This window comes from Sinohyriopsis cumingii, chromosome 9 (genome assembly GCF_028554795.1).
Source record: "Sinohyriopsis cumingii isolate HCF-2022 chromosome 9, ASM2855479v2, whole genome shotgun sequence".
Lineage (NCBI taxonomy): Eukaryota > Metazoa > Mollusca > Bivalvia > Unionida > Unionidae > Sinohyriopsis > Sinohyriopsis cumingii.
The window spans coordinates 28,361,067-28,384,133 of record NC_142969.1 but is presented as its reverse complement, the minus strand read 5'-3'; the positions used below and the strand labels follow the sequence as shown (position 1 = coordinate 28,384,133).

The following is a 23,067-nucleotide window of genomic DNA, read 5'->3' as shown; positions in this document are numbered from 1 at the left end:
TATGGATGGCATGCAACTTTGATACAATTCCTCTCTGCATATGTAAGCTATGCTTGACAGCATCTCTGCTTAGTTTGAATATGCAGCAGTTTGTCAGCATGGTTATATGCAATTTCTCTATGGTTATGGTTCATCAACAACAGTGATGCAATATCAACCTGCATGGACCATGGAGGAATTTAATACAAATTCTTCTGCCATTGCATGGTCATCTTATGTCAGCTTTTCTTCTGTCTCTCAGTATCATTATTCCATGTTCTCACATAGATTGTTTGAGTTCTTTAACAATTGCTGATTCCAGTGCTACCAGCTATGATTCGTCTGAGACAACCAGCTGTGGCTCAGCAGTACCTAATACAAGTATATCTACCTTTCTCATACTGCTAAAAATCCTTATTCTGTGTTCTCGCAGGGATTGTGTGAGCTGATTCAGTGATCGTGCTCTTATATAAAGGAAAATCATCTAATTGCTTCTTCCATAACTTCATTTTTGTAGCATTTTTATTTTACCAGGATCAGAAACCTCAATTGCTTCAGTCTGGTCTCGTATTTTAATGACTTGTGTATCTTTTCTCAGTGGTGTTCTCAGCTTTTTCCATGATGATAAGTTCCATAACTGTGCTAGTGAGTGTTTGCCTGTGCGCATGACAATATTCGTGAACAGATCCACATGGTTGGCAAAGCTGATTACGCAACTTTACTCTGATATCACACTTTAGGTATGGTTGAGCACCGAGGCCAACACTGAATGTGAGCAGATGTGATTTACAGCATTCATAATGTGTTATTCCACATAGCTCACATTTTCAAAGGCATGCACATTTGCATTCCTTGCAGCCAAATGTTATTGAACTTCTTAAATATACAGTGTATGCTGAAACTTTAATAAATGGTTAATTTTTCAAGTTTGCTGCTATTATATAGGTATATGGTGGTATCTGAATACCAAAGCTAAAATCTAGATTATATTTTGAATTAATGGAACCAATCAAGTGTAATGGTAATGCAAATGTTTAGACCAACCTTTTCCAAATACATATGCTTGTTCTCAATAGGGTGATACAATTCACTTGCAAGCCTGAATAGAATATATTCCAAGTTATTCTCTGCCCAAATGCTCAAATGACCATCACAGATTATGCACCAACTCACATATGATTAGACTTTGCACTTTTGTGTCCAGCAATATCAAATGTCTTGTATATCGCAACAATGGCTTCTTGCTTTATTGAATTTCAAAATAATATTTTCAAATAATTACAACATTGTTTACTCTGTTCGGCTTCTTCAATGTTGTAGATGAATTTTTATACCTTGTGGAAGTTGGGTGTGGATGCTATTGCTATATTATTTTTAAAAAGGTCTATCTAATTTATTTGCTCATTGTTGCCTTCACTAAAACTATTGATGTATTTACTAAAGTTTCTGTCTTTGATTAATGTCAATAACTTAAACTTTTCTTGCACAATATCATAGAGTGACTTTTCATACTTCATATTAAATGTTTAACCCAGTTTATGTTGTTCTTGTTCCAATACAATCCTTAGCTTGATTAATGTATCAATTTATGACACATTTCCAAGAAAACAAACAGGTTTCGTCAATTTGAAAACGTGTTGCACATTTCATTATATTATAATATATTTAGATAGACCAGCCTATACTTTAAAAACATGGCACCAGATATTATGCAAAATGGGCTTTATCATGTCATCTATGGAATGTAACTGCAAAATGTTTGAGGAGAGGGATCTATTTAAACTTAAAACATATTGGATCAGAAAAAGGATAAATCAAACAAGTTAAAAGAAGAACACGAGTACTCAGTTTGAGGACATCGTCATGTTCATTGCAGAATTTGAGGACTTGACTTGAGGTCATTCTACGAAAGGTAGACATGCTTAGTGTTTGTATTCTGGTATTAATCCACATGGATTTTGCCCATTTGTGACAAGATTTGTAATCATCTGCATAATCAGGTTAGTAGGACAAACATGCTTATACCTCACTAGGGGTTGGCAGGTATGTACATATCATGTTTTTTAAAAATCATAACAAAAATACAAAATACATGTAAATTAACATAATCTCACATGTTTCTTAGTGATTCAACATGCTTTTAAGCCAGACAGATCAAAACTCCAGCTTTAATATTAATAACTTAGGCAGCAAATGCAGCTATTTTTGTTCTTTATTTCTGAATACAGTGTTCCCTACATATTAAGTGCATGGAAAAGTTATAATCTATGCAGTACACCTGCAATCAATAATAATATTGCTATTGTAGTGTATTGGTCAGAAATGAAATATATGTAATATATAGATGATCAATGGATGACCACAAATTAAAGTGAATTCAAAGTACTTTATTTACATTTTTATAGTAGTACCTCCTGAAATTTTGCATTTGGATGAAAGGTCTCAGCAACTGTTCAGAAAGGCACTCTTAGCTGGAACAGAAAGGGTCTACGACATTAGGTTAATGGTCATTGGGCATCAAGGTGTAGGAAAAACATCTCTTGTCAAACGTTTGCTTGGAGAGGATGTTAGGGAAGACAAAACTGAACCAACTGTTGGGATTGAAGTGCATTCTCTGTGCTGCACAATAGATCATGAAACAGGAACATGGAACAGAGTAGAACCAGGTATGCATGTTAACACTTTCTCACTTACTTTTCAGTCCAGTTTAATAATGATCAAGTAGTATGCTAAGAAAATTTCCAGTCACTGCTGACACTATTTGTGTTCTTTAGAAAACCATTGTACTTAATGCGATACAAAATACATTAATATTACAATTACTAAATTATGGACTTTCAAGAGGCAAGCAAAGGTAATAACATTGATGCTTTCCCTCATTTTGCTCAGCAGAATTAATGGATGGCCAGAGCTCCCCTTTGCTCATTATCATTGCAGGATATGTAAAATCAAAGTCACTATTATGGCAATAAAGCTCCCACTGAATGTAAAATTAATTCTGATGTACAAAAATATATTGAATGTGTTTTGAATTTTTAATGTAGCTTTAACAATTTGATTCTTATCACTATGATGTCCACAGTGTGACATTTTATAGTGATGTCTATCACTGGGGCATCATGCTGCAGACATGTGGCATCATGTCCCATCTGGTCACATTACCCTAACACCAGGTCAACCAGTCCTAACTATAACCTCTCAATGCTGAGGGCCAAGCAATGCAGCTGCTAGTACCATTTTTATAAGTCTTTGGTATGACTGAGCTGGTGTTCGAACCTGCATCCAAGGCAGATGTTCTATCCACTTAAGCCACGGGAACTATCAAAACAAATTATCGAAAGTTTGCTGAGAAATTTAGAAGTCGTGGCTGACTCAACTTTGTAATATACAGTGAGAGTTATCAAAATGCCAGATCAGCTGACTGGGTGAGATTATGTAACAATGTCACTGAGCCATTCATAGATTTGGTCAGTTAGTCATTGCAAATTGGAATATGTAATTTTTGACAGATGGACAATCAATTAAATAGTTGCATGGTAGCTTGAACCAAAGATAATAAAAAATGCTGCTTACATATCACTAAAAAGGAATGGCCTTTATCGTTTAATTGATACTTTCAGATAATTTTGTATTTTGTTTTAATGCCTCAGCACATTAAAATGCTGACAAAGTGCTGAGTTGTTACTTGGAAATGCCTCCCAAACAGTTGAAGCTAATATGCAGAGTGTTTCTTCTCAGCTCACAACTATTTTTAAAAAAATGGTTGTCTTTCCATCAAACTCACCCTGAATGTCTAATTTAACTTATCTTTAGGGAAATCCTCTCTGTTGCTGGCTAAAAATTGAAGTGATTACCTCCAGTGATGTGGAGAATTTGACCATAGAAGTCTCAGATTAGGATTGTAAACATATAGTTTTTTTTGAGGTGTAAAATTAATTTGAATTATGCAATACTTACCCATAGTTTAGTATTCTTCTATTGCTGAAAATAATGCACCATCTGTTTGGTGTGCATACATCCTCCCTTAAAGTGAAGAATTGTCAGTAGGATGCAATTCATTGTGCAGCTCGCTTTGTTCTTGATATACTAGGCACAAAATAAGCATGAATAGTTCATCTTTTACATAAATGGCTATTACATCAGGACATCAGAGCAGGTCAGGAGGAGGGCGTTCGATAATAGCTCTGGGTAAGTATGTCATGATTAAATTAATTTTATCCCCAAAACACTACATTTTAATAGCATCAGTAGCTTACCCATAGCTACTGTCTAGCTGAATTTGTCAGTAAGGATGGTTGGCTGATGATCACTTAAACTTATCAGAGAAAATGAAAAGTACTCACCACTGGTGGAGAGGTCTGTGTTATGAAATGTTGATATTTCTCTCAGGCCACATGCTGTACTGTAATGATGGGACCCAGAGAAAAAATGTCTGCACTTAGTTATGATAAGGAGCGGTGGTAAAAGTGGAAAAAGGAGTATGGGAACGCCAAATTGATGCCTTCATGATGTCCTCCAAGGAGGAGTGATCAAGGTAGGCCCAGAACGTAGCAACAGCTCAAACCTCATGGGCTATAAGTTTCATAAAAGAAAGGTCTCAATCAGTAAGACACTGGTACACTCTTTTGATCATGGTGACAGTCCATTTTGAAATAGATACTCAGCCCTTGAGGGGGAGCAATAGATGCTTCCTACCCTTTCTTTTTCTTTGGATGTCTTAGGATAGAAACGAAGTGTCCTCATGGAAACAAAATAGCCTATCTGAATCATCTGCAGCACAGGTTCAACTGAGACTAGGGATTTCTGTTGATAGTGGAATAATAATAATAATGATACTAATAAGAATGTTTTCATTTAAAGAGGGTAACTCAAGTGATCAAATGCAACTAATCACCCTTGAGGCCCTATACAAATAAATATAAATAGTGCAAATTGTTCTCTCTCATGAAAATTAACTATTTACACCTAGATGTAAACAATGTACAAACACATAACACATGCATTATGAAAGTATGAGGTTTTAACTGCATATATACAATTTTGTTTCATTGCTAGTATGGAGCACAGGCCAGAATTCTCTCAAGAAATGCTTACTTACTCTTACAAATAGTCCTTTGTACGTCATGAACTCAGATCCTGGCTTTATTCAAGGTGGCCCAGCAGAGAAAGTTCCAGACCTCCACACAACAGAAGGGTCATTTGTGACTCCTGGATGTTGGAGACACACTACTGTGAACATGTATGACTCATCAACCACTTATTTGTTGACCACTACAAGGGAAAAGGAATGTTTTAGCACATAATCTGTCCTGGACAAGCAACAGTCCTCAAGGAATAGACTGATCACCACTCCATAACAGAGACCCTTTTCCTACTATGGGAAAAGTCTCTGGTAGACTTGTTTGCCACCAGATTCAACAACAAACTTTCCTATTAACATTTCTCCAGTCCTGGACCATAGAGGATGGGCAGTGGATGCATTCAGTTTCTAGTCAGGTTCTGCAAAAGTCTGAATTTTCACTGCTCATATCTCATAGCCACACTATGGCCTTAATTGTCCTTGATCAGTAGTTTAGACCTCTTGATATCCACGCAGGTCTGTTCCCAACAAGAGGGATCTTCTGTCACAAAATGGGCTTTCTCCTACACAATGGTGCACACATTCTCCACCTCATGCTTGGGTTGTCTCAAGTGATCTGTCCACCAGAACAAGTGTTTTGACCAGTTTACCAGCTGCATCATTCAAGCCAGGAGGGCTTTGACATACATTGTCTATGACACCAGGTGGAGAGTTTTTTGTGATTGGTACAGTTGGAAACAATGTTCATACAAACTTTCCCTCTGTAATTTCTTTTACTGACTTCCTTTTGTCACTTAGGAACAAAAGGGATTAAGATCTGCAATTCCAACACTTAAATGATGGGAGCTTATGCAAAGGCCACAATCCCCAGCATTTTATTCAGGGCTGTTTCTTTTTCAGAACGCAAACAGCAGGTGATGCCCATCGTCAGCTGGACCAGTTCAGGATGTAGATGGCGAGGTCATTCCACCTCTCCGTCAGATGGAGCGAGTATGCTGTCAGTCTCAATCTGACAGATGCATACTTTCACGTCCTTCCACCCCGTCTTACAAGTTTTTCCAGTTTGCCGGAAAACTTTCCGTTTATCAATTCACCATTTTTACCTTTGGCCTCAACATCAGCCCCTGGGTTTCCACTTAGATTATGGATTGGCTGTCTCTTTATGCAGGCCTTGCCAGCACATTGGTGCCTCATTTTATGTCCTCTTAATCAAACAGTCATGATCATTCCCACATCGTTGGGGCAATCCAAATCAGCTGAATATTGGAATCCCACTGAAGGTGCCCACCTGTTGCTGACCTTCACTAGTGTCAACCAGACCAGGGAGCCAGGCAAACAGCCCTATGCATGAGTCCTGGCAGCATCGGTCTCTTGGCTGAAAATCAGTCCATAGGTAGTCACGTCCATCACATGGAATGGTCCCTCCATCAATAAATTTTTTTCAAATTTATGCACTTTTAGGACATCTGATGATCGACCTGTTGGCACCGAGGTAGAATCAAAAGCTCCCCACCTTCATCTCTTGAGTTTTAGACCCAAACGCTATTGGCCATGGATGCAGTGTCAATTATTTGGGAGGGGTTGTGGACTTTTGCCTCACCTCCCACGTTGCTGATACTGAAAATAAGCCAGAGGTTACAGGGTCAGAATGACAAGATGATTCTGATAGCCCCTCTTCAATGAGACAAGCTCTGATAATGATTTGAGTGGTTTGATTCTTTTTCAGACGATCACTAACACTTATGTTAACTATTTGGTGAATATTTATTTGAAGAGAAAAATGATATCAAAATAAATATTAATGACATCACAAAAATAACAAGTGCCTTTTGATACATGTACAGTTTTAGCATTTGTATTGTTAGTACTGGTTAATTGGCAGGTGTTGAGATTTCCTCAACCATATTGTTAACCACATGGCAGTTTGACTCAAAGTACATATGTATCTATATATATTTTCAGATCCGCAAAGGTCAGTCAACATACGCATGATATTGGTATTTGATGAGCATATAAAAAATATAGATAGAAGACATAAGCACACGTCAGGGGCAGTATATGATAAAGAAGAAAGTTCAACACTTAATAAATCATCTGGCAGAAAAAAAAAGCTTTCCATCTCCACAAAGAGAAATAGCAGCATCGGTTCCAAAGAAAATAAAAAAAAGTCACTGAAAATAAAAGGACTGAGAACTGTACTGTCAAAAGCAACAAGGACTTAAGGAAGTTTTGTAAGCAGTTTTTGATTCCCATGTTGAAATTTTCATCCAATCTTACAATGTTGGACTTTGCTGGTCAGTTCCTTTACTACACAGTTCATCAGACCTTTATGTCCTGGAGGACAATATACCTGCTGGTAACTGACATGAGCCTAGATTTGACTGATTTAATAAAAGGGGACAGCTGTGGTATAGAAGTGAATGGGAAAAAATTGGACAGTATACAAGGCAAGTATATTAACAGTTATTATCTTTGGTAAGCCGAAAGAACTTTGCATATTTTTCTGCCAGCCATGCAGTAGAATATAATAATTTTCTTTGCTGTCTGAAAATAATAAGCTACTGGTACTTAATTTGGTGTAAGAAAACAAACAGTAACAGAGAACTTGACCAGCATTAAAATTAGCACCTACAGTAATGAAGTACCCATGAGGTAGAAATGTTGAGTATTTTATCTTCACATGTGTTATTAATTAAGTTTGTTCATTTTACAGTTACTTTATATATGATTTAACTTCAAGAGTTACTTAAAGGTCATATTCATGTAGATAAGGATTATGTTACTTAAAAGGTAAATAAATCTGTTGTTAAAAGTCCCTGAAAATGACATTTTTGTACTTCAAAAGTCCTTTAATACTACTTCCCAAGTTCAGTGTGAACCATGAAGACAGGACAATGCAAATACACACATATGACAGATCAGAGAAGTCAGCTTGGGACAAATAGGGAGATCTGCACAATAAGTTGAGCGCTTTATCATGTACAGTTACTAAGCTTTGTGGATTGCATACATTTAGCTTAAGGAAGATCCCTATCTGACTTGGATCAAAAAGGACAACAAATAAACAGGTAGACCCTAACAATACAATAGACATAACTAGATTCACGAGCACATGAAGAAAAAAAAAACACTTGTCAAATGATATGTAACCACCTTGTGTGTATAAAATAATAGAGTTTGATTCATATAACCATACAATATTGTAAAATTGTGCAGGATTTCTATATGATATATAAATGAGTACGGTTCATATAACCATATGATGTAAAAATGAATAGTTTATACAGTCATATGTCTTATAATTCATAATTCAACATCCTTATGCACATTCTGGAATTCATGTCCTTGAACGAATTTACTCTGCTACAAATAAAACTGCCACACTGCTAACTAATTTGCTAAACTGACAGTTACATGATGCTATGTTTAATATCTATGCAGCCACACTGCTGGTTATGCTCTATGCTACCATGCTGCTAGTCCTGTGCTACTGCCAGCCCTGTGCTGACACACTTCCAGTTCAAACAACCATATGTCAATTATGCTGACAGCCCTTTCTGCTATGTCACCAGCCCTTGCAGCCCTCAGGCAGTAGAAAGTAGTCTAAGCATCTCCTGACATGGTTTGGTGATCACTATGCTTGTACATAGCAATATGCCTCCTATAAGTACTAAATAAAACATACAAGAACCAAGGGTAAAATACCCATGCACATCATGCGAGCAACCTACAAGATGCATGTATCACTCAGTCACCATTAGTCAAAGTAAAAACAAAATAAACTATTCTAGGTAACGCTGTATGCGTCAACAAAATCAATTATCGTTCTAAGCAAGTTATTTTCTTGCCTTATTCATGACAGTTGGATCAAGCTTTATGAATGACTTTGTTCTTGGTGTAAAGAAGAAATCTATTTTGGGATATAAAGGTAGAGGTCACTGTGGCAGAAAAAGGATAAATGGTTCCTAAACAATAACATTATTTCAACATTACATGCATAAAATAAACTTTGTGGCTGGCTTGCACATGAGGTAATGAAGAATCTTGTTTAGAATTCAAAAGGAACATGTCAAAGGTCACAAGGACTGAAAGTAGAAAAGTAAATTTTGCATTATTTTAATTATAGACCATCTACTTAGACCAGATTTGCATCAAAGGTCAAGGTCATTATGGCAAAACAGATGAACTTTAACTTTTGTTCCAGTCCAAGTTCCTTCATCCAACTTTTGGATGGCTTGCATTTATGTTTAAAGAAATCTAAGGTGAAAAGGTAAGAGTCATCACACAATCAATTTCATCTATGTCATGCGTACATGGGGAATTATTGGGCACAGTGTGGGCAAATAATGTAAATTCACTAAGCCAAATTGACTATTTGATGTGAACTCTACTAAGATCGTTCAGTATTGGATCATCGCTGTTAATTGCCTTTAATCGAAACCATGACTGCCAAATCCAATTAACAGCACAGTTCTATTAATTCAGGGCCTGAATACTTTTGGTTTATTATTATTGGAAAGTAAAAGTCACCATTATAAAATATCCACTGAAATAATTATAGACATTGTTGTTCATTGACTATCATGTACATATTTCATCTCAGGCCTCACCTTTTAGACAGCCACAATTTTCATGAGTTGGCCTGCACAAAATGGCGGTCATAAGAAAAGACAATGAGACAAATCTGTCTAGATAAGTGACACATGGGATTTAAAATTATTTTAGTTGCCATTAACTTCATGATTTCATTAAATATTTCTTGTTACTTAAGTTACACATTTTACTAGATAATTACCCATACTTGTTTGGCTTGTAGGTAGCTTATATTAGACACTTATAAAGGATTAGGATTTCATACGAAAATTTGGCATTGCACTTAAAAATATTCTTCACCATTATGTTGACCGAAAGAAATAAAAATGGGTTACAACTCACTAACAGATGTTTGCTCTATAGCTGTCTTTCAGAATTTGACGACCATTCTACTTTATTTGGTAAATAAAGACTGTCCCAAATTCATCTGTCAGCATCTGAACCCATGAATATTTGTATATACTGGATGCTGGAAACCACAAAGAACAAAAAAAAAAAAAGAAAACCACCATTGGGAACAAGTTGGTGTAACATAATTCCATTGATGTTGGCCACCATAATTTAAATACCAGAAACAGAGGAAGAGTGATCAAGTTCAGATTATATTAGACTACATCTAGGATCTTTCAGTCTGCATATATTTGCCAATGAACTGTCTCTTCAAATAATTTTGTCTGCACCCAATAGTACATTATTTTTTATGATTTTAACATTTAATACTGAATAAATGCTTTTGAGTGAGATTATAGAAATTAATTTATTATTGGATGCTGAGTAAGTACTACACAGTAATTTCTAGGTTTGACAACAATATATAAATGTGCAAGCTCACACATATCCCATTTTGCAGTATACATACATGTAGCTTTAATCTTGTTTTGCCATTTAGCTGCTTTATTTCAATGTTTTTGAGTGGGGGGGTCAACAATAAAGTATGAGGAATTAATATTTGTATCCAACTCTCACTGTAATTGATGAGTTTGTTGGGAAGTTGTGAATTTTTTAAGGAACCTTTTGTTGGACTTGGATTGTATTTAATGGTAAACCTTGGACTGAAGGTTGTCATTTTCTGACTAATAATACAATGTCCATTAACTCAAGTTGCCTTGTACAGAACTGATTAACACTTATACCATCTATGAATGACTTATCTCTCGTTTACAAGTGAAACATGGACAAGGCATCTAATAATATTGTTTCCACTTATACTGAACTTACACTACTCCCATGATAACTCGAGCCCTGATAACTCGCAAATCCACTTATAATGCGAGGGCAGGCATGGATCCCATTTTTTAAACCAGAAAATACCCCAAAAATTGATATTTATTTGTTAAACTTGAAGAAAATCGCGATTAAAATTGGTAATGGAAACTTTGATGTATCGCTCGTTTTATCATTGAAAACAGTAGATAGGACCTGGAAATTTTAATCAACACTATGAAATATCAAATTTAAAAATAGGTCATACAATTTTTTACATTTTCTTTCCAAATGACATTCCTAGTACACTGCAATTAACGATATGTAAGGAAATTTCGATCAATGAAAATGTCACTCATGCCGAGTGGAGGCAGTACTGTAATAAGTAAATACAAATTAAATAATTGAAATTTGTGTTCTAGTTCTATCTTTTAGTTCCTTTTAAGTGTAATCACCATAAATGCAATGTGTCTTCTTGTAATTAAACGTAAAATGCATCATCTACCATAACAGCTATGTCCACGAGCATTTCTCTGAGAACCTAATTAAATGCCGACCGTGTTTTGATAACTGACTTCCAGAAGTATTTGTTGTATTGTTGCACTGAATTAAAAGCTGGCCTCCTTTGTATTATCATGTTAATTATGTCTTTTCAATCAAATAAAGGAGGTGAGATAAAAACAAAAGTTAAAAGGCATGAAAATCCTACAAACTTAAAATCTAGCGGCACCGGTTGTATGTCGGGTGAACTCACTTTATTTGATCAATCGAACACTTTAAAATGTTATTGTTTATGTAACATAAACTACCTTAAATTAACCGACTCTTTCGTAACTGTGATCAAAGATAACAGGGCAGCCAAGCAAAACGAATACTTCATAAAATAAAGAGTTTGATTTCACAGATATGGACCATTGTTTGCAAGCGAGTTTCAGAGAATTCTTGAACTGGCATTTAGAGATATCCTCAAAGATGATAAGAAGTTTCATTATTAATTCCAATTAATTAATTCATGACATCAATATTTTACTTATTGAGCAATACAAAAATTGAGTTTCAGTGTAGACGATTGTCTCACGAAATAAATGTCACGTGTTTTTGAAAAAATGGAATCTTCTTTGGTGGTGTATCAACAGTTAGTCTAGTTCCCAGCTCTGAGGACTCCCGATTTGGCAGGATAATATTAAACACCACTACAGGAACCAGGCTCATCAAGAAAACAAAGAGCAGTGATCTAATACACAGAATATTTTATGTGTACACGTGATGGTTGTTGAAACCACAGGTGTCTGATGTTTTATCAATAAAGTATGGCGAAATCTCTGACAACATGAAATCACCTTATCGGTAATATAAATGGTTCATTTAAAAGCTGGTTCATATAAATGGTTCATTTATATTACTGATAAGGTGATTTCATGTTGTCAGAGATTTTGCTGTACTTTACTGATAAAACATCAGACTCCTGTGGTTGAAACCAGTTGGAACAATCTTTCATATGTTGGACATTTTGAAAATAAATGTTATTTAAACAGAATAACAAACAACTTTATTAGAAAAAGCGCTTTATTAAAAATTATTATTGACATGATTGTAAAATGAGGATTCCGTCAATAAACAGTCCAGTTCCCTAATGCCAATTCCCCCCCCCCCCCGGTTTTCTCTATGTCAGAGCAATTTTTTAAAATTTTTGGAGGTCCCTTGATAACTTGCTGCTCGCTTATAGTGCGGCGTATGTTTGAGGAACCTGTTGTTGCGAGTTATCGAGGGAGAGGTGTATATGTATACAGAATAACATTTCTCTTACTACATTACTTATGCAAGTTATAATTGAATCTATTCCATGACAGACATTCAGCTCTTCAAGAAGTTCACTTTTAATGTCAGTTTGCCCAAGACAAGCTGACCTATATAAAAAATGACTAGCCATGGTTAACATTGAGTACAGGCAGCTTCTGTTGTTGTCTGCTATCAGTAAAATAAAAGGACAAAGTCATTGTACATGAAATAGCAAAGTTCTGTATATAATATGTTTGGTTGGCCAAGAAAATCAGACAGTCTTCAAATAGTTATTTCTTTATGCTGCCACAAACAGTTGGGGATGGGGTCCATTAATTTGGTCATGTCTGTAAATCTGAATGTCCATCCAGAGTTTGCACAAAAAAACACTTAGAACAGACAAATACAATTTCGGTAGAACAAATGAACAGCAACTTCACATTTTTGAACTTATTTGACAAAATCATTGTTAGCATTAGCATGATTAACAGAAATTTGCTTGAGACAGACAAATGGAATTTGGGCATACGTGTTTTATAAACACAAATGTTTTTATTTTTTGAATGTACACTTTCCTGAAATTATCCTTCAATACATCTTTTGTTTAAATCATTTACTATACTCCTAAAATGTACACTTTAATAATGTAATCCTTCAGTACATCTTTAATAATTTTTGTTGGACCTAAATGAAAACTATGCCGATCTGAAATCCAATGTGGCCACTATGGCATTGACTCAAAAATCTTATCACATCTCCTCCAGAGCAGAAAGTCATATAGATATAGGGTTTTTGCCAAATGACTTCTTATGATGTCTAGTTGGTATTAAATGAACATCATGCCAGTCTGATATCCAACATGGTCAGCATACAGTGGACATCTTTAAAATCTTGCTATTGTTGTTTAGTCTGAATGGATGGTCATATTAACATGGGGATACCACAAAAAAGACTTCTTTATATCTAACTGGTGTAATATGAAAATTGTGCCAATCTGATATGTCTGCCACAGCAGCTACCTTGAAAATCTTGCTATCCCTATTTATACTGCATGATTGATCATATCCAAAGAGGTTTTGACTAAAGGACTTCTTATAATATTTTGTTCATCTTAAACTTAAATGTTGCTGGTCTGATGCCCAGTATGTGGCCATCTTGAAGATCATGTTCTCACTACTCTTAAATGGAAAGATGGTGTTTTCACAATAAACATATTATGATCCTAGACAATGGTGCCAGTCACACAACCAGTATGTCTCTCATGATTGCTGTCATGAAAATCTTGTTGTCACTACTCTCCCTGAATTGATATTCATCATGATATGAATTTTTACATTCAGACTTCAGATGATGTTTACTTTGCCCTACCCTAAATGAAACTGGAGCCAATCTGATATGCAGTATGTCCACTACAGTAGATAAATTAAAGATCTTGTTATCACTGAAGAATATCATAGATGGTTTGACTGCTCTTCATTTGAAAGTAAGAAAGGGTCTTATCTGGAGATTCTTTTTGTCCTGTAGAGTTTAAGCCCCTTTGAGAGACTCTTGTTTTTGCCTTTCCTCCACCTGAAATGATGTTTTCTGTATTAAGGCTTTGTTTGGAACTCCCCTGTTTAAAGTAAGATGTAGTACAATACTCATAATACAGTGTGCATGCATGACTCTGTGTTCCATACTATTTGCCCTTTTCCGAGAAACTCGTTCTGATGCGGATAATGTAGGTTGTTAATTTTACTGAAATTCCTCCTTGGTGGGGAAAATATTCTCAACTGTTTCTTTACACTTGTAACAGGAGTGATGCAGTCATAAACAGCATTGATGATGATAACAATGATAGGGATAATGATAATCTTTATATATTTGCAGATTATATCACCTATTGGTTCAATTCTATTCATTCGCATGCCTTCTTACCTGTTGGACTTGAATTGGACCAGTACCAGGAAGAAAAGAACAAGAGTCTTCCCAAGATAGACAGGAAAATTCCACCTGTTATTCTTGTAGGAACGCACCGTGATAAAATACCAAAAGTAAGACCATTTGTTTAACTTTTTATGAAAATTAGACAAAGACATGCTTACATTTAAGAGCAAATGCAATTGGCTTGGGGTGTCTTAGTGAAAATGTGGCTAAAATGTCAGTGAAATTTTGTTGGTATTTCACTGAAAGTTTGGTGAGATTTGACCAAAATATTGAAATTTTTCATTTAATTAACTATGAATTTTGACTGAAATTCCAATGAAATTTGACCAAAATTTCAGTAATGTTTAAAAGATGTTTCTGAAGGTTTTAGATAAAACAATGGATATGATTTCAATTTATAGCACTGTATTAACCATTATTATATGGCATACATGATACATAAGGAATTGTACAGCACTGGACTTTTTTGAATGTACCAATTCTTGCTGTTATGTTTGCTTGAATGAATAGGCCCAAATGTTGCCATGACAGAAATTTATCATGATGTAATTACACTGATTTTACTCAGAATTCTAACACAACTTGAATATTTTGCTAATAATAATATCTCTCACAACATTAAAGGACAATAATATTTGTGAGCCATCTTCCCCACCAGTTATCTATACACTGTCCCTCCTTAAATTCTGGAAGGAATCAGTTTGAAATTATATAACTTCCAAATCATCCTGGTCCAATTGCTTTTCATTTAACATGTTTGACATTACTGTAGAGCTGGTACTAGTAGTTCACATCTTTATGGCAGAAATCACAAAATGCAAGTCCTGGTGTTAAGTTTTCTTACAAATTTACCAACTGTGTTCCCATCAACTTTGCATTCAAGTCATTTTCATTGCAACACATTTGTCAAAACATTATTCAAACTTGTTATATCCCACTCTATAACAAAAAAACAACATGTTTGGCAAACATGCTCATTCTCAACAGTTTCCATTAGGCGAAGAGTCATTGGGCAAGTACAATCTCTTGACCAGTCAGTAAGCTCCAATCCATTTATAATATCAGGGCCGAGCCAAATTTTTTTTTGACCACAAGTCCAGGACAAGTAGTTAGAGAAAATTCACTAGTCCCACCTTACTCTTCACTAGTCCCACCTTACTTTTCACAAATCCCAAAATGGTAATCACTTGCCGAGATTTGATGAGATGTATGTATTTAATCCATAGAAGAAAAAATAAAATAATATACAACATAATTATTTCTTAAAAGAATTTAATTTGTCAAAAACATTGGTTGTTGTACATTTGGCTTCTTCAGGTTCATGTATATAGGTTTTAGATGATGGATTTGAAAATATGTCTGTGTATATTTCTGCCACCTGCACCAGCACTAAGCCAGTAATTGATAGCTGTGTCTGGGTTAAAGTCCTCAAGCTCTGGTCCATTTGCAGAAATGTTCATTAGCATTTGTAATCTCTTTTGATTTAAGGAATTCCTTAAAGAAGTCTTGATTAAGTTCATTGAACTAAATCCTCGTTCACACTCAGAAATAGCTACCGCACACTCAGTATCCGTCTTACATTTTATCCCTCCATTTTCAAACAAATTTACCTTCACCAAATTGCCATTGTTACCTTCCTTGCAAAAATAATTTAGCAAACTCATTTTATCCACAGAGTAACTTTCAGCTTGCTTGACAACTACTTCTAAAGTGATCATAACATCAATTTTCTCATTTAAATATGAACTGAAACAGCTCAGTAATTAGCGTAATTGTTTTGCTTCAAACACAATATCGCACGTGTACGTTAATCATCTGTATAATCAATTATAAATTAAAGAATCATTACTGTCATTTAATCAGTTCATAAAGGAAACCAACACTGATGTCGGTAAAGTACCTTTAATTAATTTAATTACACTGACTCACTGGATTAAAATCATAGTGAGCCGCTCGTTATGATCTAGATTGAGTAAACTCACTGCAACAAAACTGCTTACAGCACTGCTAATTTATCATACTGGCTTTCTTTTGTTTGACATGTTTTGATTTGCCGATAATTTGGTTGCTTAGCCCAATATGCAGTCTATCGGTAACAGGATGTAAATGTATACACAAAGAGGGGTAGAATCAAGTATTCAGTATGCCCAGAGGGCATGATTGGCCAAATAAAGGTAGATATAGTGATTAAAGCACGAAAATAAGGACTAGCCCAACTTTTTTAAAAAGCACTTGTCCTGAACTAGCGACTTGGAAAATTTTACTTGTCCAACTTCAAAAATTACTAGTCCAGGACGTCGGGCTATGGGATTTGCTCAGCCCTGAATATATAGAACAAATACTGTTTTATGGATCACTTCTGAATGGGACTGGACAGACCATTATTTGAAAACTTGATGAGAAATGAGGACATTCAGAATCAGGTCAGGCAAAAATGGAATTCTGCTTTAAGATGGAAAATATTGTTGTCTGAGGGCATTTAAATCCAATTCAAGTTTATTAAATAAACATAATAAAAGCATGAAAGGAAGTTATTGTTCCCACAATGAACAATAAAATTAGAGCAATTAGAAATTGGAAAGTTAGGTGGAAAATCATTCAAAACATGCAATAAAAGATGTGTGTGTGTGTGTGTGTGTGTGTGTGTGTGTGTGTGTGTGTGTGATTTGGATTTTTAACATAGCTTTAACAGTTTTTCAGTCATATTGTTATGACGTCTCCAGTGTGACAATTTACTGTGATGTCTAGCACTGGAGCATCATGCCACAGACAGGTAGCATGATGTCCCACCCAGCCACATTATCTTGACACCAGGTTGACCAGTCCTAACACTAACTTCTTAATGCTGAGTTCCTAGCAACAGAGCCTTTAGTAACATTTTTATAAGTCTTTGGTATGACTAGACCAGGGTTTGAACCCACAAGCTCCTTTATACAAGGCAGATGCTCTTACATTTAGGTCACTGGAGCAGTCGCAAGAAAAAATGAATTATATTAAAATGGAATAAAGATTCAATTTTTAATTTGCAAAGTACTATTTCTCATTGATATTTATTCAATGAAATTTCAGTAAAATTTCAGTCAGAAATCTCACTGATACAATAGAACTTTGATTATCCATCAGGGTATCAGACCAAGATCATGATGGATATGAGAATAGACGGATAATAGAATATGTACATAAAAAATATTATTCAGTAGACCTGGTCATCAAAAAATCATTTTTACATATGTACGTGTAACTGTTTTTAACATTTTGATGTACAATGCTGGGACTGTTAACAGAGACTGACAGTTAATTGGTGCTGGATAATCAACGTTCTACTGTACTTTCAGAAATTTTGGCAAAATCTAAGTGAAATCTTGTGAAATACCATAATGGTACAGATTATACCTTTCATATTTCAGCGAATTTCACTGAGATTTCAGTCACCTTTACACTAGGGTTTGATGTCCAATGACCATATGCACATATTCCACTCAGGAAGATAAAATGAAATTAATTACAATTCAGTTACATAGTATATATTAAATATTTTCATTGTCTGTGCATGATTCTTTGGTATTACATCCCACATTTGCTTGTAGCTAGAGAAATATATGCTTCTCTGTTTGATTCATTAGTAATCACAGTTCACATGTATACTCTGCAGCAAGCCAGTGAAACATATATAAATGGTTTAGTAAATATTCTGTTACTGAAATTTATGGGGGAAATAAATTTCCTTCCCCCCATTTGATAAATAGGGGAGGATATCACTGGTTCTAGATAAGACCCTGGATGGGTTGTGTGTGTGTATGTGTGTGTGTGTGCATGCATGCATGTGTAGAGAGAGAGAGATTTATATGTACAGATAATTAGATGCTTCAACAAATGTGATCCAGAGTATCTTTTGTTTTTACCATGATCTTTATTTTTGTCTTGTATAAATACAGAATTATAGCAGGGTGTAGACATCATACAATTAAAATTCCATATGCTGAAGTTATCAATTTGCATTTAGCAGTGGTCAGTTCAGACCATTTTACTTTCTCTTTAGCGCCTTGTTGAGAAGAAAACGAAGACACATTTTGACAACATACGCAGAGTTTTGAAGAATAGGCCACTCCGCAATTATCTGGTTGATGAATTTGCTGTCAGCAATGTAGAGCCAGATCCTACAATCGATGCTCTGAAGAGTAAAATATTCAAGCTGGCTAAAACTCAGAGCTACTGGGGACAAGTAATTCCAGCCCGATGGTTGTTTCTCCGACTAAAGCTGTTGGAAGTAAAACAGATAGAAGGAAAACTGGTATACTTTATGATTAGATCAATTACAGAATTCTTTTAAAAACATGTTTGATGTTGTGCAAAGATCATATTAACAATGATTAAATTATAATATACTAGAAAAAGTAATTGGGATTGTTTATGCTGATTTATCCAAAATCCATGTGAGCTTTTAAGTATGGCCATCCACCATACATAGCCTCATGTGTATCAATGAACATTTAATATATTTTTCTTCTCCAGCATTTGATTAACAAAGTTTAAGCACTTTGCAGGGTTTTCATCTGTGACTGTTCTTTGAAAGTTAGAATTTTAGCCTCCCATACAAATTTATAAGTAATCAGATGGAAAATGTGTATTTGAAATCTCTACAACCACTTGTAGAAAATTAATTGCACCATAATCGGTGTGTTAGACGTTAGTTCCGACATGTTCTGCTTAACTTTGGTGGCCTGTATTTGCTTCCATAACAGTTAGGATGAAAATGTTGTAAACTTTTACACAAAGTAAAGAAATGTGGGGCTTGCCAATATTATGTGCGATTTGATATTCCATCGTTATGGTTGACCATATTTGCATTGTGTCATTGTTTATCCATATGTTTGCTTCCTTGTTGGCTTCCACAAAATAACTATTATTTTCTACAATCTATCATTACCAGACTTTGTAAATACTGTGAATTATTTGAAATTAATGAATATAAAAATATCTGGTTTGGTTGAAAAATTACCTACTGCTTTTTACTTTATTTCATGGATTTGTCAGTTGCCAAATAAATGAGAAATGAAGAAAACCATCGTCTAATATTGGCTGTGATGTATATCCATTAAAGATCATGCTTTCATTCACTTCCATGCATTTTCAAGCAAACAGGCTTAATATCAGCTGTATTAAATACAGTCACCACCTATCAGAAAAGGCTAGTGTGGCCTTTTTAGACAGGTAACCTCTAAAGGCAGGTTGCATTCTCAAACTTGGTTTATGACAATTGCATGTACTACGCAACTAATAGCATTAGTATTAGCATTAGTATCATTGTTATTTCACATGTATTATTATGAGCAGTAGTATTATGCTATCAAGGTACATGTATTTAGTGTAGCTATTTATCTAACCAAAAATAACATAAAAAGTCCCCCACAATATTACTGTATCCTGATTCAAAATCCTTCTTGTACATTACATAGACTCTGATTTTTCTATCAGAAACCCAAACTCCTGAGTCCAGTATTTGTAAATTTCTCAAGGGATGCACCATTTCTGCCTGTTGTGCTTCCTTGAGATGCGCTTCATTTTTCCCCAAGACGCTCCCCATTTTTACCTTTTGGTCAACCTTGGCAGAACTGTGGAATAGTTTAAGGCTAGACTTTAGTCAACAGACATGACACCAGTATGGCTAATTAAAACAGTGCTGTCCAACCTTTTTGACACCATGGGTCACTGAAAAATGTTTTTCTTGAAGCTGAGGGCCGCAGCAGAAAACTGAAAAGCAATAAATATATAGCTGCTCGAGCTCTGGCAAGCCATTTAAAATCAGACAGCTGGCCCCATGCGGCCTGTGGGATGTGGGTTGGATAGCACTGAATTAAAAGATAATCCTTTCACTGTAATCATCTTGTGAAAAGGACTGCCCCTCTGAAGGTTACTCTGATGTGACTTCAGACAAATAGATGTTCTGCAGAATGTGTAAGTAAGCACTTATATTTACGGTGAACACTTGAGATTGTTCAGCAAACAAATGAGTCCTTGTTTTGTTGTTACAGTAATTAAATAGTGACATTGCATATATAAATCATGAAAGTAATCAAATCTTTCTAATACTGGTAGTTCGACTTTGGGGACAGTTTTGTAAAATCATCAACATTTCTTAATTATAACCACTACATAAGTATGTATAATCTGGACTGCACTTTCATTATCAGTAGACAGTTTTTAAAAATGAGTCAGAAAAGCTGTTATTATTTTGTGGGGACTTGTGATAAAAATGACATTAATGCTAAAAAAAGTGACAACATTGGTGACAGCGAGGGCACAAGTGAATACAAAGATAACCTGAACTCCTCTAACTCTAAGACAAAGCCTTCCTGGTCATTTTGTTTTTAACCATATAAAATCCATGTACATGTGGGGTGGTGGTAATGATAATGGTGACAATGACAACTACAATTATTATCTGGTTATTGTTATGCAGTATATCTATTCATTTAGTATTCTTTTTTTAATACCTTTATAGTTTGAAAAAATCTTGCTCTGGTTTAGTGCAGCAAGTTAAGATGTCCATTATATATTACAGTTGAACTTCATTAATCTGGACACTTTTGTTTCCAGTGAATATGTCCAGATGAATGAGTTTTCCAGATATTTGAAACATGCACATTTTTATTTCACAATGTAATCATACCTTATACACATACTGTACAAGTATTTACTAGCTGTATTAGTAATGTATATTCAGTATTGGTCTAAATAATGAATACTTCCATTGACTTGTGTTTATTTCACTTTATTATAACTTGCATTTGTAATATAAGTTTATACAACACATCAAAAACATAACACTATACATACATTTATTATGTCAATTTCCTGAAAAAATCTGTGTCCTTTGTTTGCTTGTATTCTTTGGCAGATTGATCTGCAGTAATTTTTGCCACGGTCCATAGATTCTCAAGTGTTTCACTATTGTGTTTTGTGTCATCACTGGTGAATACTGCAGAAAGTATGAAACGAGTGTTGTTATGCTGTCCTTGACTTGATTGATGGTAATGTTTTCCTGTCCTCTTTATTATCATTGTCTGGAACTTCGTCTCTAGATACCATGATCAAAATGTCATTGAGTTGTTGCCCAGTCTCTTCCATATTCCCCATCCCTATGTAGTCCTTGCCATTCACCTCAGCCTGGTTTGGACGGTGTCATTTTAGGCCTCTAAGCATGTCATCTCCATCATCAATGTCCTTGACAGCAGTGACGGGTTTTTGTATGATCTTGTACATGTCTAAAACAGTTTGAGTCACTGAACCCCACGCTGTCATTACCATGTGTTATTGTGTGCTTAATGTCCACAGTTTAAACCTTGCCTTGCTCAGCACAGTCAATGTAATGACTAACCAGTTGTTTCCTGTAGTAAGCCTTGAATGCATGTATTATGCCAGTGTCCATTGGCTGAATGTGTGCCACTTTATTTGGTGGAAGGAAGTGTAGTTTTACATTGCATATTCAAATGTCCCCATGTGTGTGGTTGCAGCATTAGCTGACATTGCATGTGGCTTCCCTCATCTATCAAAGTTATTCAACCTATCGATGAAATGTTTTGTCATCCAAGATTTACAATTGTGTCTGGGTTATAAGTTTTGCCAAGACACCTTGGTCTGTTGACTTTAGTGTTGACATATGGTTTCAATTTGACAGTTGCATTGAGTGCAACAGGTATCCTATCTTTTGATGTATTGGTGCCTTTAATGCTGTAGTGTTACGACTCGGTAGTCACAAACTAAGTAACAAAAAGAAGAAAAACCAGCAGGTTTTGTAAAACTTAATATACAATTTAATTATCAATGTTATATAATGAAAATTTAAGAGGAACCTAATGTATTATGAATTGAATCCAAAATAATCCTGAAAACATTCTATTGATGTCCAAAGAATGAAATATACTGGTCTGCCAACAATGATGATGTGTGTCAAAATGGCGCTGTCCAGCAGAACACCTATGAATAATTCACAACAATTCCAGAAAAATATTTTAATCCACTGAGCACTTTCTATTTTAACTGAATAATCAAACAAAACATTTTCCTCTCAAATTATATAAAAAATACAACATAAAACCTGTCTGCAGACCTGATGTTAGCACAAGAACACAAAAAATAAGAATCAGAATTGTGTCCAATGACAGATTTTTAACATGATAAAAGATACTCACTTAATCTAACCCATCCAGTTGGAAATAACTTAGATCTTCTAGGAACCCATCTAACTGCACTGTCCAAGCAGAAACAGCCCAAAATTTGTAAGCATAATTACTACTTAAGTAATTGTCAGCATATATAGATGTCCAATCGGAAACAGCCTAAAACTTATAAACATATTTACTACTATGGTAATTGTCAACACATAAATAACACAACATTGTCAACACAACACATACATAAACATCTATGTATAGATCCTATCCAATTTTACATTCTTAGCATCCTAAAATAGACCTTATTCACGTTGGCCAAATCTAGCTGTAGGT

The 23,067-nt window shown here is 35.1% G+C and overlaps 1 protein-coding gene across 1 annotated transcript in view; it reads left to right on the top strand.

The window, feature by feature from the left end:
- Nucleotides 1-23,067, top strand: part of LOC149791455 (uncharacterized) — an 81,272-nt gene that overhangs the window by 27,508 nt on the left and 30,697 nt on the right. Inside the window, exons 4-7 of the mRNA XM_089971362.1 lie at nucleotides 2,385-2,645; nucleotides 5,035-5,193; nucleotides 14,504-14,667; nucleotides 18,600-18,851. Coding sequence (XP_089827488.1) covers nucleotides 2,385-2,645; nucleotides 5,035-5,193; nucleotides 14,504-14,667; nucleotides 18,600-18,851 — 836 coding nt within the window. The remainder of the gene's footprint in view (nucleotides 1-2,384; nucleotides 2,646-5,034; nucleotides 5,194-14,503; nucleotides 14,668-18,599; nucleotides 18,852-23,067) is intronic.